Raw genomic sequence first — 16308 nt, 5'->3', positions numbered from 1 at the left:
TTTTGGCTTTCCCACAAAAATCTGCACATTATCCTCTCAATCTTTGAAGCAACTGAAATGGGCATTTGGAAAATTGACATGGAATAGGTTGGAAGGTTTTCCAGGACCGAATTACAAAGAGTTAATCTGTCTCCTCTAATCAATTGTACCTTTTCCGTCTGTCAATCTTCAGATGCACTTTGTCAATAACTGTTTGCCAAAAAGAGTGCTGTTTTTGGGTATCCTCCAAGTGGTAATCCCAAATAAAGAAAGGGAAATTTACCAGCTTTGCAGCCCAATCTGTTCGCCATGAGATTTAAAGTATCGTCATCAATATTTACCCTATGTAATGTTGATTTCTCCCAATTAACCTTCTGTCCCGAGCACCATTCATACAAACCAATTGTTTGAATTAACGATGAGGAAGAGAGAAGGCGATAAGGGGTCTCCTTGACAAATACCTCAGGTGGCTTTGATAGCCCTCTTGGTCTACCATTGATGAACACCGGATATTTTGTATTTCGAACACATCCGTTGATCCATTCAACTCACTTAGGATGAAATCCCATAAGTTGAAGGATTTTTTCCAATCCAATCGATCAAATGCCTTCTCCATGTCTAATTTCAGCACCCACCCTTGTTTCTTTTTTGCTCTGTAGTTGTTGGCAGTAAGGACTGGATCTAAAATCTGTCTTCCTCCAATGGAAGTGCTTTGTGTTTAGATATAATGCTTGGAATAACTCTCCTTAGTCTCTCTGCAAGAACCTTAGTGAGTATTTTGTATGTTGAAGTTGTGAGGCTTATAGGGTGGAAGTCTTTAACACTAGTTGGATCTTCCTTTGGAATTAAACAAATAAAGTTCTCTCTAATGCACACGTTTAACTTTCCATTCAAGTAGAACTTCTCAAACATTTTCTGGAAGATATTCTTGAATTTCATCCACTGTTCGATAAAAAACACTACAATAAATCCATCGGGGCCAAGAGCTTTACTCTTCCCAAGTGACTTACATGCTTGCAGAACTTCACTGCGGAATGGAGCTATTAATGACAGATTTTGAGAAGAAGAAACTTGCAGGCTGTAGCCACGGTAAATCCATTGGTATGGATCTTGAGCCTGGTAGTTTGGTGTATAAATTTGCAAAGTAACCCCAAATTTCAGACTCAATATCACGAAAAGAATGAAGCACCATGCCTCCACAGGCAATAGTTCTGTGATCATATATTTTGTTTTCTCATCTCTCAACTTCAGCCAATTCAACTTGCTTTTTTGAATCAGATTCCTCTCCTCTAAAATATATAGATTTAGCAGGTCCCCCTTAATTGGAAACGTATATTGATCTCAAGTGTGGATAAATCTTCCTTTTCAGCCTTTGAGTCGAAGAATTCCAACTCCGATAATATGTCTTTCTTCGTTCTTGTTCTTTCAGATTCAAAATTGACAAACCAACCTCTAATTTCTTCCTTCATCTTGCGCAGCTTTAGATCAATGATAAAACTTGCCCAACCATTTGAATGATTAACACTCAAGGTTTGCTTAATGAGATTTGAGCACTCTTAATTAACATCCAGCTGTTGCAAAAAGGGAACGGAGAAGGACCCCAGGTAACCACACCAGCTTCTAGTAATAGGAAAGTAGTCAAAGAAGATTCTTGCTTTCCTACTAACTATTGAATTAGTGAACATCTCATCCCACTCTTTATTTGATTAAGAAGCGATCAATAAGAGAATGGGATCTCGTGTTGCCCTCCCTTGACCAAGTGTAGCTTCCATTGGATAACGACACTTGTAACAAACTAGCTTCTGCAATAAATTTATTAAATTTTTTTCATCCCTCTAGTAACTCTACCCATGAGAAATCTTTCATGTCTCCATCTTGTGATATTGAAGTCCCCTCCTAAACACCAAGCTTCCACACAATAATGAGATAAGGATGTAAGTTTCAACCAATGATACCTTCTTCCCCTATAATCTATTTCTCCATAAACATTTGTCACCCAACAACTGTTCCTACAATGTGTCCGTATTTTAACAGAAAGTGAATAGTCACCTTTAAGGAATTCCAAAGGTATAACTTTACTTTCATCCCACATGATTAATAAACCTCTTGATTTTCCAAAAGCCTCTAGAAGTGTCCAGCCAACATCATTTGTGTTCTCAATACTTTTGGAGAGAATAATGATCTTATTATTTAATCAGGTTGAGGATACATACATACATATATATATATGTATGTATGTATGTATGTATGTACATACATACATATATATATACATGTATGTATGTATGGTACATAAATACATAGATACATACATGTATGTATGTATGGTACATAAATACATAGATACATATATGTATGTATGTATGTACATACATAAATACATATATATGTATCTATGTATGTACATACATACATACATATATATATAAGCAACTAAGAAACCCTAATCTAGGAGATATAAAAATATAATAAAGGTTAACTAATCATAATTACAATATAAATACATATTATAACATTCCCCCTCAAGCTGGTGCAAATATGTCAATCATGCTCAGCTTGTTGCACAAATAGCCTATTCTTGCTCTAGTTATTGCTTTAGTAAAGATATCTCTCAATTGTTCTCCACTCTTCGCATATCATGTAAATATCAACCTTTCTTGTATTTTCTCGTAAATAAAATGACAATCCACTTCAATATGTTTAGTTTGTTCGTGAAATACTAGGTTGGATGCAATGTGGAGAACACCTTGATTATCACACCATAGTTTAGTTGGCACAGTAATACTGAAGTCCATCTCAGATAAAAGTTGATGTATCCACACTATTTCACACACAAATTGTGCCATAGCTCTATATTCTGGCTCAGTACTCGAACGTGAAACTACATTTTGTTTCTTACTTTTCCACGATACCAAGTTTCCTCCTACAAAAACACAATATCCAGAGGTCGATCTCCTATCTTCTCGAGATCTAGCCCAATCAGTATCTAAAAAGCATTCAAGCATTGTATGACCATGATCTTTATATAAGATCCCACATCTAGGTGCAACTTTTAGATAACATAAGATTTGTTCAACGGCAGCCCAATGATCCATAGTCGGGGAAGACATAAACTGACTCACAATACTCAGAATAAGCAATGTCAAGTCGTGTCACTGTTAAATAGTTTAACTTTCCAACTAACCTTCTATATCTCTCAGGATCTTTAAACAATTCTCCTTCCTTAGCAAGTTGCAAATTTGGTATTATCGAAGTACTACATGGTTTAACTCCTAATTTAACTATCTCAGACAACAAATCTGAGACAACAGATCAAAGGCTCAAAACTTTCAAAACTTATCTCAAATTTTCCCAGAGGAGCATCTTCAATTGATAGAGAAGCTGGAATGAAACCACATAAGTTATTTTCAATCTTTATAATGGTCTTTGAGCACTTTAAGCCATTTAAAGTTTGAGAAGAAATTTCCACTAAACCACGCAAGTGGTGACCGATAGCCTAAAAAACAGAGCTCTTCCAAAAGGGCAGAGGAAAGTTTTTAATCGAAATCCATCCTCCATAGGATTTAATATAGCCAGGGAGTGAATGTTCTTTCTTGGACCAACGCTCGATCTTTAAATGCATCTTACCATTCCTCGCTCTCCTTTCTAACCCAATAGGAAGGCAATTTGTGAGTTGTTTGTTGATGTCCGATTGCCTCACTCCCCTTAATTACTTCTGCAAATGATTTTGCTGCGCTGATCATATTCGCATTAAAGCTTCTATCCTCTAAAATCTCCTCTTCCGGAATTTGGACATTGATTATCTTCAAACTTGCACTGATCATTTCCATAAAAGCACACCACCCTTTTTTATTTATTCCAGCAGGGACATGGAGATTTCGTCTTCCACCAGAAGGGGGCCACCAAGCTATTTCTGCGAACCAATCTTTGATTTAAACTTTGCCAAGCCAATAAAGCCCTGCTCTGATCTGATCTTCTTTGAATAACAAACTTGCAGCAAATCCTTGACGACATTGAACATTTCTCCTTCCAGCCATAGCATCGATTGTTTAGTAAGAGTGACTTTCTGGCTTTTTCCACAAGCTTCCACTGAGAATCCAAAATCCTCTTGCCAAATACAGAAATATTGATTGTTAACACTGCAACACGTAGTTTCCATGTTGAATGAATTATATTACTGGAGATGTTGACTCGACCCCAAACTTACTGATGAATCTGAATGAGAGAGGAGAGAGGAGAGAGCAATCGGCATTGTCCTTGGTGAGGTTGTCGCTTTGGGGTTTGGTTTCAAAGGGTTTTTTTTTTTTTTTTTTTTTTTTTTTTTTTTAAAAAAAAAAATTATTCCCTTGCTAACATTACCCTTAGTTGGAAACCTTTTCTGTAAGGGGCTGTTTTTTTTTTTTTTTTTTTTTTTTTTTTTTTTTGGTATATGGCAATGTATTCTTTCATTTTTTTTTTTCAATGAAAGTTATTTCATTTAAAGGAAAGATCAAATTTTAGCTTTGTTTAATATTCTCGTTTGTTCCCCTACAGGGACAATGATGAGAGATGTCAAACACTTTTGAGGACATTCGACTTGTGCTTAAACACATTTCAATCCTCAAATGGAATGTTTCACTACTCCTAGTCTCCTACATGAAATAGGCACCCTATTTCAAGATCAAATCTCATTCCACACAGTTAGGATCTGATCTGACAACTTGAGACATTCAGCATTTTTGAAGATTTTAATAACTTTCATATGCACCACCTAACCAAATTTTGAGACACCACACGTAAAGCACTCAGTTGATTGCTTAATTACATTCACGATAGGATTCCCACGATCTAAAACTGGATTAGAGTGATTCGGGTTATCTCTTGATTCTCACAAGGCTCTAGCTTTTACCGACCTGCTTTCATAAGAATTTGGACACTGACCTTCAGCAAATAGAAACTTTCTGTTGAATGCTCTGAACCCCTACATGATACACTTTGTGTATTTGGTTGATGATCATTTGGTTTTTTTTTTTTTTTTCAAAATTATGTTTATTTTCTTACATTTTCTTTACCATGATTTTCATCTTTATTAAGGAAACATTTGAATTCTTAATCAAATTTAAAAAACAAAAACAAATTTTATAGTTTACAAAAACATGATTAGTTTTTGGAATTTGATAAAGAATTTAAACCTTGATTTAAGAAAAATGAAAACCACACTAAAATGAAAACCACACTAAAGAAAGAGTGGGCATACAAACATAAATTTCAAAACAAAAAACAAAAACGAAATCGTTATCACATGGGACTTAGGTTTCTCTTGCATATTTTGTGTCTTGTTGATTTGTATGTGTCGGACTGCTTGTTTCATAGACTTAATATCGTACTAATTTTGAATGAAATTATACGTGATAGGAACAGAATGATTTCATGGTTGTTATAGTGCTTACGTGGTTTTGTTGGAAGACGGTCATCTCTTATACTTCTGTATCAATATTATCAGGAAAGCTAATATCATTAGAATTAATAATATGATTGTGTTGTATAGCGTGTTACGGAGACTCAAAACACAGTGAAGTTAACTGGCAGAATGTGGGCAAGACTTCTTGCGTCTACCAATCAACCTAGTTTCGTGACAAATTATGAGGCACTGAAAGAAAAAGCTGCTGATATCAACAACGTCGATATTTCTGCTCAGATTTAATGGCAGCATCGATATTTCTGCTCAGATATAATGGCCATTAGTTAAATTCAAACTGGACCAGTGTCGCATCCAGGATCTTTCATGTTGCCAGTCAGTTTTGTTGGTCTGGCAATTAGGATTTTTATGAGGTATGTCTGCTTTAAATAATGCCTCTGCACTCTTACATTTGTTTTCATTTAAGGTAACTATTGGGTTTTGGATTTTTGAAAATTAAGTCTATAAACACTCATTCCATTTATTGTTTTCTATGTTTTGTTGTCTATATTTTAAGAGTGTTTAAAATCAAAGCCAAATTTTGAAAATTAAAAAAATAGTTTTCAAAAACTTGTTTTTGTTTTTAGAAATTAGCTAAGAAATCATATGTCTACATAGGAAATATGAGAGAACCGTGAGGAAGAAATTGTGAGAAAACAAGCAGAATTTTCAAAAACCAAAAATAAAAAAGTTACCAAATGGGACCTTCATTAAACATATCTTTAGTCGAGTACTAAGGAGCAACATTCTAATACACGCAGGCACAGACATGGAGGAGACTCATTGGGAAACCTTGTCTTCACTAATGAGATTTCCAGCCATTTAAAGAGTAGAATGCCAAAGAAGTGAGAATTTTCAGTTTTATTTATACAACATTATGAATCGTCTTTATCATTCCTCTTTATTGGGTGGAAAATTCTCGTTATCGGAGGCGGGCTGTTCTCAGTTTAGCTGTATTTCCAGACCGTTAAAATAATTTTTCAACTGCAGTAATATTGCTATGAACTTCTATTGCAGTATTCTTTGATACGCAATCTTAATGGAGCTTGAAACAATGACAATTGGTTCTTGCATTGTCTCCCTCACACTCATCTCATTAAGACAGCAGGTATGTACTCACTTGTTAGTCCTTTTAAGCTATCAATAAATTTCCACTGCTATACTGTTCTATTGACTTACTTAAGCTTCTAGGAAATTCCTAGTTGATGTAAAAAAATGACTTTAAATTAAAAAGAAATCCCAATCTTGAGGTTGAATAGGCAGCTTGTATCTTTTTTTTTATGTGTCAATGAATATTTTAAAAGTTTTAGAAAAACCTCTTAAACTTGTGTGTAAAATTGCTTCAGCAGTTTAAGTCATGAATCCTAGTTTTAGGACATATATAAATGAAAATAGTATGTGTAGGTATTAATGTAAATAGTCTTTTGGCAATCTCAACTTCTTAAAATTTTACGAAATGATATTCAAATATGGATAGAAAATGTTTGAGAAGTGAAGCAAACATAAATGAGGAAATTGGTGCAACTTCGCCGGGGATATTTACAGAAAAAGAGAAATGATTGAATTTTTCATAGCGATATGAAATTTATAAGTTTATTTTTTAGGGTAAATTGCTAAAATCACTCATAAAGTGTGATATTAGTTTGAATTAAACTCTCAAACTTTTAATTATAAAATTGAGCCCTCAAAGTGATAAAAATGAAACTTTAAATCTACTATAGTTATAGAAATTGGATTCCAAACTTGTATAAGCTTGAGAGCTCGAATTGTACAATTGAAAGTTTAATAGAAATTGGTCTAACTTTTCAAGCATTTAATATTGAAAATAAGTCATTTTAGAAATTAATAGAAATTAGTCTAACTTTTCAAGTGTTTAATATTGAAAATAAGTCATTTTAAAAAAAAATTATAGTGTTCGACAATCACTAAAAGTAGTTTTTGAAACACTTTTAAAGTGTATTTTAAATCTTTTTTATAAAAGAGTTTAAATAAAAATATATATTTTTTAAAAAAATATTTTTTTAGTTAATTCAAACCTGACTTAATCTTATTTATTTTATTTTATTTTTTAATTATGAGAGCATACCGGCATATATCATAAGAATAACCAAGTGAGCTTAAATATGGGCGGGTAGTAAAGTTGGGTAGGCTATTTACATGCAAAATAATTTAGCGTAATTTTTGGTCATTACAGATGTAAAAGAAACAAAGAAGAGAATCGACATTTAAAAATTTAAGCCAATTGAGCTGATCACTTGGAAAGAGATCACTAGGAACCAAAAGCGCAGAATGGCCTATAGGGTATTTCACCTCTTCAAGAATTTTAATCAAAAGAGCGAAAATGATTTGTAGCCCGTAGGACAAAAAATACGGCCGATGTAGATCGACCAAGATATATATTTTTTTTTTTTCCAATTTATCTTTCCATTGAAAGACTTTTGATAAAACTCTTTAAAATAAAAACTCATGTGTTTAACAACTTTTTCTCCGAAGTCTTTTATATATAAATTCGTTTGGTTTATTATATACTAAGGGGGTGTTTGGTCCCCGAATTGGATTGGGTTGGGTTGGGTGGGTGGGTTACCCGCCGTTTGGTTTACCAATTATTAAAGAAGTTTATTACTTCGTTATTCGCGATAACTCACATTTCTCATTTTGTTATTCACATCAACTCCCTTAATTATTTTCCTTCTATAATAATTACCAATTCAACTTAACTCAACTTTGTGCGCCAAACGTCCCCTAAAAGTGTTTTTACTAATATCAAATTACTATAAAGGATGACTATAAAATACTATGAAGTATGAATTTATAACTTAAAATAATGATTGTTAGAGTTGATTGATTGGGGTGGTCGCTAGTGGGATTGGGCAGTGGCTACCACTAGAGTTGACTGACAATGGTGGTCAATGTCTGCGGTGGTTGGAGTTGGTAGTGGTAGCCACGACAACATAGTAGAAGTGATGTAGATAACTTTTGGGGTATTTTGGTGATGTAAGTATTATATAAATTAGGGAGAGATAGAACATTAAATACTTAATAGTCATTTTTCTATAAATTAATTTCAAGAGTTTATCCTATACCAACTTATTTTATTAGTTCATTTTTTTCAAATCTATTTTAAGTGGTTGTCAAACATTTGATTTTTTCTTCAAAATGATTTATTTTTTAAATTAAACACTTGAAAAGGTGTTCTAAACACATCCAAACTCTAAGGTGATTAAGATTTAAGCAATAATTTTGATATTTCTATTGGTTTTCATTTAAAATAAGGTGTTCATAAAAACAACCTAATCTTGGGTGTAAACCAAAATACATCTCAAAATAAATAAGTAGGAAAAAATATACAAATATATTTTCTTATACCTTCCCTCATGATGGAGCATGAGGATCACAAATGTCCAACGTGTGAAGAAGATAAAGAAATGGTTTTTTCCCCTAAATCTTTGTAAAGATTTTTACAAGTTGCTCGTTAGTAGAAATTTAATGTGTAGCAATGATACCATCCTGAATAATATCACAAACATAATAACAGTTTATCTTAATTTTTTTGTTTTTTCATGAAAAATTGAATTTCAAGCAATATATAATGTCGACTAAATGTCACAAAATAAATTTATGGCATATGGATGATTCACTCTTAGACCCTCAAGTAATGCTTTAAGCTCGAGTTTAGATATAATAGAAGCCATGGAGTGATACTCGACCTTTGCTGATGAATGAGACGTCATTTGTTGCTTCTTGGTTCCCCAAGAGATGAAGAAATTACCAAAAGAAATGGCAACCAATAAGAAAGTGGAAAGTCGATGAACAACACGCCTAATTTGAGTCACGCTAGTTTGATGGAGAGAGTGTTGGATTTTATGTCAAAAAACTCGTAGTTTGTAATATCATATTCTTGTTCAATATAGTTGTATTGAATTCATGAATCTAATAAACTAAGGATCCGAGGCTATTAAGTTTAAGTTTGAACTTTATGTAGTGACATAAATGTGGATCAAGTTCAAATATATAGCCAAAATGGTCTATAGTATATGAATAAGGTTGGGCGCCTTATTCTGGGGACACTATGGATGCGACCCATTTTATAGTTAGTACAAACGATGTGATCCTAAACCGTACATGAATGTGGAGGCATCCTATGTAAAGAGTTTATATAAGACGAACCATGAAATAGTCACTTTTTACATTATAAACGTCGTTTTATGTATAAAACTGACTATTTCGTTAATTGATGATCTAGGTAACTTAATCTTAATCCTGAGCTAACTATGAACTCTTATTCACTCAAAATTATTCTTAGATCTGCATAGGTCAGGGCAGCTCATTATCGTTGGCCCAATAGGCCTCTCATTTCAAGGGTAAGATCAGGTGGATAGCTGGGAATATAGGGTGCAAGACGGAATTCACAACTATTCGTTATAGGGATAGTAGATAGGTTATTCCCTTTAGTATTGAATCCAGGTCTTGAACAAGGGGCCCCACCCTCTTCTTGGTCCGAGAGGGGTTCGGTTTAAAAGTTGGACCTTAAACCAATTGTTCATTAGAGGATCAGTGGAACTTAAGGAATAAGATGTAGTCTTGGGGGTAAAACGGTTTTTATGACCCAGCCAAGATTATGAACAACCTATGAATGATTAGCTTACTAATCATGGTTATATCAAATGGACACAAATATATCTATAGTGAGGGGAGTGCAACTACGGGACTATAGTGGAATGACCCGTTAGTTAACGAATGTTGGTTAGCTCTGTCTAAAAGAGTTTAGCCAGCTAATCTCGGATTGTTGGAGCCCATGATTTATAGGTCCATTAGGTTCCCGTATTAGCTCATATGGATTAAACTTAGAACAGTATGATAGAATGATTCGAATTGTTCGAATTAGGTGAAGAGAGAGAAATCGACAAGTATATGTGATATAGTAGATGGTTTTCAGTTTAGAGATACAATTTTAATGATTAAATGTGATTTAAATATCAAGAATATGAATACGTTCATATTTGGAAGCTCAGAAATAATGGAAATGGTCAAAGATGTAAAAAGTCAAAGAATTGACTTTTGACCGACCTTATATTCAAATGTGATTTGAATTTCGAGAAAATGAATACGGATTCATGCTCGAGAGGTCAAAATTAGTCAACAAGGAAAAAATCATAAAAAGTCAAAGTGTTGACTTTTCGATCAAAGTTTGACTTTGACAAAATGACCATTTTGCCCATTGACTAAAGTTAGTGGGAAAATTCAAACTTTTGTTGGATAATTCTAGCTAGGTGTTGGCTTATGGAGATATCAAGTCCACTTAGATAGTGGATTTTGAAGTGTTGGGTTTTTATGAATTTGTTTTATACAATTTTTGCATGGTTTTTTTTCTATAAATTTGGGCTTTCAATTTGGATAGAAAATTTTTGATTTTTTTGCCAAAAATTAGTTTCTAAATTGGGCTGAAAAAAAATCCAACCCAAAAAAAATCCTATCTCCTATTTCCATCTCTTTCTCTCTCTTGGTTTCTTCTTCCATCGGGTCCCACAACCCGGTTCTGAGTCTAGAGGATAGTAGGTCAGCTCTAGTGATTGTCTGGTTCGTGTTTGGGCAAAGATAGAAGCGTTTCAGGAACTTCAAAGGTAATATTACAAAAAAATTCCTCATTAATTAAATAGGGTTGTATGTTATTTTTGTACAATTAGAATAAAATTGGTCCTCAATTCCGCTGCGCATGCCTATTTTTCCATCAGAGAGACCACAATTGGGGTGAAGAATGATTCCTTGATCAGGTTAACTTTTCAAATATGAATCGTACAAACTACAACATCCTAATGTTCTATTAGGTGCCTACATAAATTGAGCTAAGATATGCATCACACAAGCCAAGTTAGTTCAGGTAAAGGACAAATATACGAGATGTTCGACTAGATGCCTATATCGTTAAGGATCTGTCAACAAAGTATTAGTACTTAATGTTAGGTGATGATTTTGCTCAATCGAAAATCCTGCAAGTTTATCTCTTAAGAGCCCCATTTCTGAAATATGGTCAAGAGTGTACTTTGTCTTGACAAAGAAAAATGTCATCTCAAGTTGAAAACAAATTTTAGGGGGGCTATAAAGTCGTGTTGTTGCTTATTGCTTTCTGGTTGTACGACTAGTGTTCATTGTTTACACATGCTTTCAAACGTTTGCAAAAATCTTTTCCTCTGAACCCGTTTTCTAAAACATTTTCTGAAGAACAGGGGTGGAGTTTGTTTGTAATGCCCAGTATGTCGTCAGCTATTTGGATTTGGATTTGGATTTGCTAACTTGTTCAAGGGCGAGAACAAGTCTGCACAATCGCCTCAAGACACTTATGAAGGTGCGATTGTGACAGTTGGTATCAAAGCAAAGTCAGCTCATGGAGTTGAGAAGCTGTGATCATGTTTGCTACAAAGTAATTGGGCAAGTCTCATGTTGACTGGTTGGTCGAGATAGAAGAGCAAATGCTCTATCTAATAGAAGTCCCTGATCAAATTCGATTCCTAGAAACTTGGTTACAAGAACTCGCTGACAAGGTCGATGAAATTGACGTGGTGGTTGGCCGCTTAGACGGGATGCTCATCAGGGAATTGTTGACAGGGGTTGAGACCCTAGAGGCAAAAGCCACAAGAAGTGGGCCTCTCGAGCATGGGGATGGTTCGTCGAGCTCTGTTGCCCCTGTGGAAGAGTGTGTCAAAGAACTAGATAGCTCACAGAGAGTGATAATTCAGATGGTGACTAAATTGTCTGAGGACTTTTGAGCCACCATTGATGTCATCCGAGGAGATATTATGAACATTAGTGCAAGAGTTAACCTCACCATGAGAGTAGTGAGAAATCAAGCCCCAACCAGGGGTGCAGTCCAATTCAACAGGGTAAAAGTACCTGAGCCTAAGCCCTTCTGTGGAGCTCGCGATGCGAAAGCGCTAGAAAATTTTATCTTTGACATGGAGCAGTATTTCAGAGCTACGAACACAGCGACTGAAGAGTCGAAGATCACCCTAGTGACGATGCATCTAGTAGAGGATGCCAAGTTATGGTGGAGGTCTCGTTTCATGGACATCCAAGAGGGTCGGTGCACCGTCGACATGTGGGAAAGACTAAAACAAGAATTGCGTTCTCAGTTCTTCCTCGAAAATATTGAGATTTTGGCAAGATGTAAATTATAGGAATTGAAAAATACTGGCACCATTAGAGACTATGTGAAACAATTTGTCGGGTTGATGTTGGACATAAGAGATATATTTGAAAAAGACAAAATTTTCTGTTTTGTCAAAGGTCTGAAACCGTGGGCAAAGACAAACTGTATGAACAGAGAATACAGGATCTCCAGCTGCATATACGGTGGCTGAACGTTGTTCAACTTGATTGATGAATCTCAAGAGATGAGGCAACACTCGAGATCCCCGAATAAAGGGAGAAATAGCAATGAATCAAGCCCATCATGGAATAGTGGAGGAGAGAGAGACACTAGTGGGGATGGAAAACCACTTCAGCAGGCAATGAAAATACATGGCTGAGGCAGAATCATCAGAATTTCTATTGGCCTCTTTCCTGTTATATATGCAAGGGACAACATAAGGCGAGCGAATGTCCGAAACAAGCAGCTTTTAACGCTTTTCAAGCCTCATTAGCCTTGGACTGGAAAGGCAAAGCTGTTCAGGTAGAGAACGAGAATGTACAAGCCGAACAAGATAAGATCCCACGAGTCCGGGCCCTAAGATTTTTAGCTACCCTCCAGAAGAATACAAGAGAAACAAATGAGCCCCAAAGGGGCAGGCTGATGTATGTGGATGCTTGTGTCAACCATAGATAGGCCAAAAGTACTATGGTCGACTTGGGAGCCACCCATAATTTTATGTTGGAAATAGAAGCCAGACGATTGAATGTTCATTGGGAAGGAGGCGCAGGTAAAATGAAAACTGTGAACTTTATGGCCTTGCCAATTACAGGAATGGCGAAGAGAACAATCGTGAAGTTAGGGGATTGGAATGGCCCTATCGATTTCATGATCATTAAAATGGATGATTTTGACGTGGTATTTGGGATGGAGTTCTTGCTTGAACATAAGGTAATACCGATACCCCTCGCCAAATGTTTAATGATCATAGAGTCCACGCCCACCGTTGTGCATGTCGGGATTAAACAGTCGAAAAGGATAAAGATGATCTCAGTCCTCTAGTTGGAGAAGGACCTTACCAATGAACCAGTCGAAACCACGGAAGAGAAGGCCCATCAAGACATTCTGTGTGTCTTGAAGAAGTGTCGTGTTTCAAGCCGGACAGTTTACACAAGTCCCTACCTCCAAAGAGGAAGATGAGTGAAAGAAGAAAGCCCAGACACCGAGAGCTCTTACTAGAGGATAGGGTTCGAGGAAACTTGTGCCTAGGACAGTTTCGAAGTCGAGGACAAAGAGAATGTCGCCTCGTGAGTAGCTTTAGAGGACCGGTGGAAGTCATCGAAAGGGTTGGGAAAGCCTCTTATCGGGTGTAGTTACCATTGTGGATAGAGAGTCATCCCGTCATCCACGTAAGTAGACTGAAACCGTGTCATCTCGACCATGCCAAGGAGTGATGTAGGGTGGTGACCTGTTTGACTGACACGATGAAGAGAATGATAGAGGAAGAAGTCAATGAGAGACTTGCTGAGAGAAACGACAAAGTTGAAAGACCAGGACCAAGCTGGGAAGAGTTCTTGGAGAGATGGAAAAGCCTCCAAGACAAAGAAGTTCGTTGGGAGCGCGTAGAAGGCCTCAAAGGCAATTGCTCAATAATTTGCTAAGTTCAAACAAAGTTGGTTGATGAGGACGTCAACCAATTGAGTGAGGGAGAATGTCACAGTCATGCTTGTTTAGGGCATATTGCCCATGGCTGCATGCCCGCCTCCACCTCTTTTTACTATGCTTTCATCTTATATATTTCCTTTTGCTAGGTAGTTTGCTTTATATGTACTTTTCTTAGTATGTGATCGCTAGCCCATTTCCATATGCAAGGGTGACAGATGTAATTTTGTTCAGAATGCACTATATAGAGGCAAGACTAATCATCATATCCTCATGCCAGTGAGTTGTATGCTATAAAGCCGTGTTATTGCTTATTGCTTTCTAGCTATACGACTAATGTTTATTGTACACATGCTTTCAAACGTTTGCGAAAATCTTTTCCTCTAAACCCATTTTCTAAAACCTTTTCTGAAGAACGGGGGTGGAGGTTGTTTGAAACGCCCATTGTGCCATCGACTATTTGGATTTGGATTGGTTGACTTGTCTGAGGGCGAGAACAAGTGCTGCACAATTATCTCGAGATCTATACGAAGGTGCGATTGTGACATAGTGTATCATTTCTTTCTTTCTTTCTTTTTTTTTTCAATAAAAGTTCTGTTTCTTACCATTATTTTTCTAAAAATTAATTTTTAAATTTTTAACATTTCGTTAAGTTTTTTAAAACTTTTTTTTTTAATTTTTAAAGGTAGCTAATAACGTAAAGAACCACATAGTGAAATTGACATTTATAGGCTAAAATATCAAACGTTTTTATGGTTATCAAACCCAAATCTTCTTTTGTTTATAATTTTTCATTCAAATCCTCTATATATAACTAGTTTTATTTTATTTATTTATTTTATTGCGAAACAAATTTTTTTTTTTGTGAATTATCTTATTCATCTATTATATTCTTAAACATAATTTGAATACTAGTCATCAAAAGTAGATTAGTGATGCCAAAGTGACTTTAATTCAATATTAATTGATACAACCTTCTTCTTTCGAGTTTGAAGATTCGATCTCCATCTTCTCAATTATTCTATTAAAAAAAAAAAAGTAGATTAGGAACGAGTAGTGTTTTGTTTTTCTTTTAATGAAGGAAATAAATGGAGTAGTTCGAATAACTTCATGAACATGGTAATCTTTGGAGCCCTCTGCCTAAGAAGACACATTCTCCTATTTAATTTCCTTGTTGTAATGAGATTTCATGTCATTGAAAGTAGGATCACAAATAATGAAAATAACACAACAAAACACAACCAACCGACATAAAACTCTTGATTTGCTTTTCTCAGAGTCAATCCTTGAGATATAATTACAACTTGTGCTTTGGATTGGTGTTATCCATATCCATTCATGCACCTTCCTTTGCTTTTGCAGGGACCACTCCTTCAACATGGACAATTTCCTGTCTCTATATATATCGGTTTCATTCTTTTTTTTTTTAGGGACAGGGCAGCTGCGAGAGTGAAAGAAAGGAAAGGGACAATTCTGGGCCAATGGAAGTGACTCAACTCTTCCAACCCATTTTATTACATGTAAGGACAGGCGCAGCCTCTTTTTTGTCTGTTTCTTCATTAAATGATTGCTGCTTCACACTTGATACACAGACAGCTTCAATTTTTTTTTTTTTTTTTTTTTTTTTTTTTTTTTTTTTTTAATAAATTATTTTTATGACATTGGTCATAATACAGATATTTTGCTTCGTAGTTATCAGGTCTGTTGACCAGAGTTGGAGTGAATGATTCAAAGAGTTGGACTTAGAAGGGAGTGAACCATTCCGTGTTTATGTCTAGAAAAACCTCCTACTACTATCATAAGAATAAGTAGAAAATAATAAAATAAAAAAAATACAAAAATTAACAAGAAAGACTCCAAATTTGAAGAAAAATCACGATCTACTAAAAAGAAATCTTACTATGTAAAAATTGTTACACTCGTACAGAGTAATTGTCTCTCCAATTTTAATTACTAGAGTATTATCTCAAAGCATTATATCACTCACACAACTGAGCTATACAAGTTTAAAGTGCTATTCAAATTGGGATGATTAGAAACCAAAGACAAACTTCTTTTATGATGTTTGAAGTCTATCACTTTCTTTAATCTTTTAGATGTGATATAA

The 16308-nt window shown here is 35.2% G+C and overlaps 1 protein-coding gene across 1 annotated transcript in view; it reads left to right on the top strand.

Moving 5' to 3' along the window:
- Positions 1–15826, top strand: part of LOC120091673 (ATP-dependent 6-phosphofructokinase 4, chloroplastic-like) — a 32472-nt gene extending 16646 nt beyond the window's left edge. Inside the window, 4 exon segments of the mRNA XM_039049780.1 lie at positions 5507–5790; positions 6178–6261; positions 6434–6524; positions 15564–15826. Of these exon segments, the coding sequence (XP_038905708.1) occupies positions 5507–5662 (156 nt within the window). The 3' untranslated portion in view covers positions 5663–5790; positions 6178–6261; positions 6434–6524; positions 15564–15826.
- Positions 15827–16308: the final 482 nt, after the last annotated feature.

Source organism: Benincasa hispida, chromosome 1, assembly GCF_009727055.1.
Source record: "Benincasa hispida cultivar B227 chromosome 1, ASM972705v1, whole genome shotgun sequence".
In the NCBI taxonomy this organism is placed as follows: Eukaryota; Viridiplantae; Streptophyta; class Magnoliopsida; order Cucurbitales; family Cucurbitaceae; genus Benincasa; species Benincasa hispida.
The sequence above is the reverse complement of the archived record's forward strand: the minus strand, read 5'-3'. Positions and strand labels throughout refer to the sequence as shown.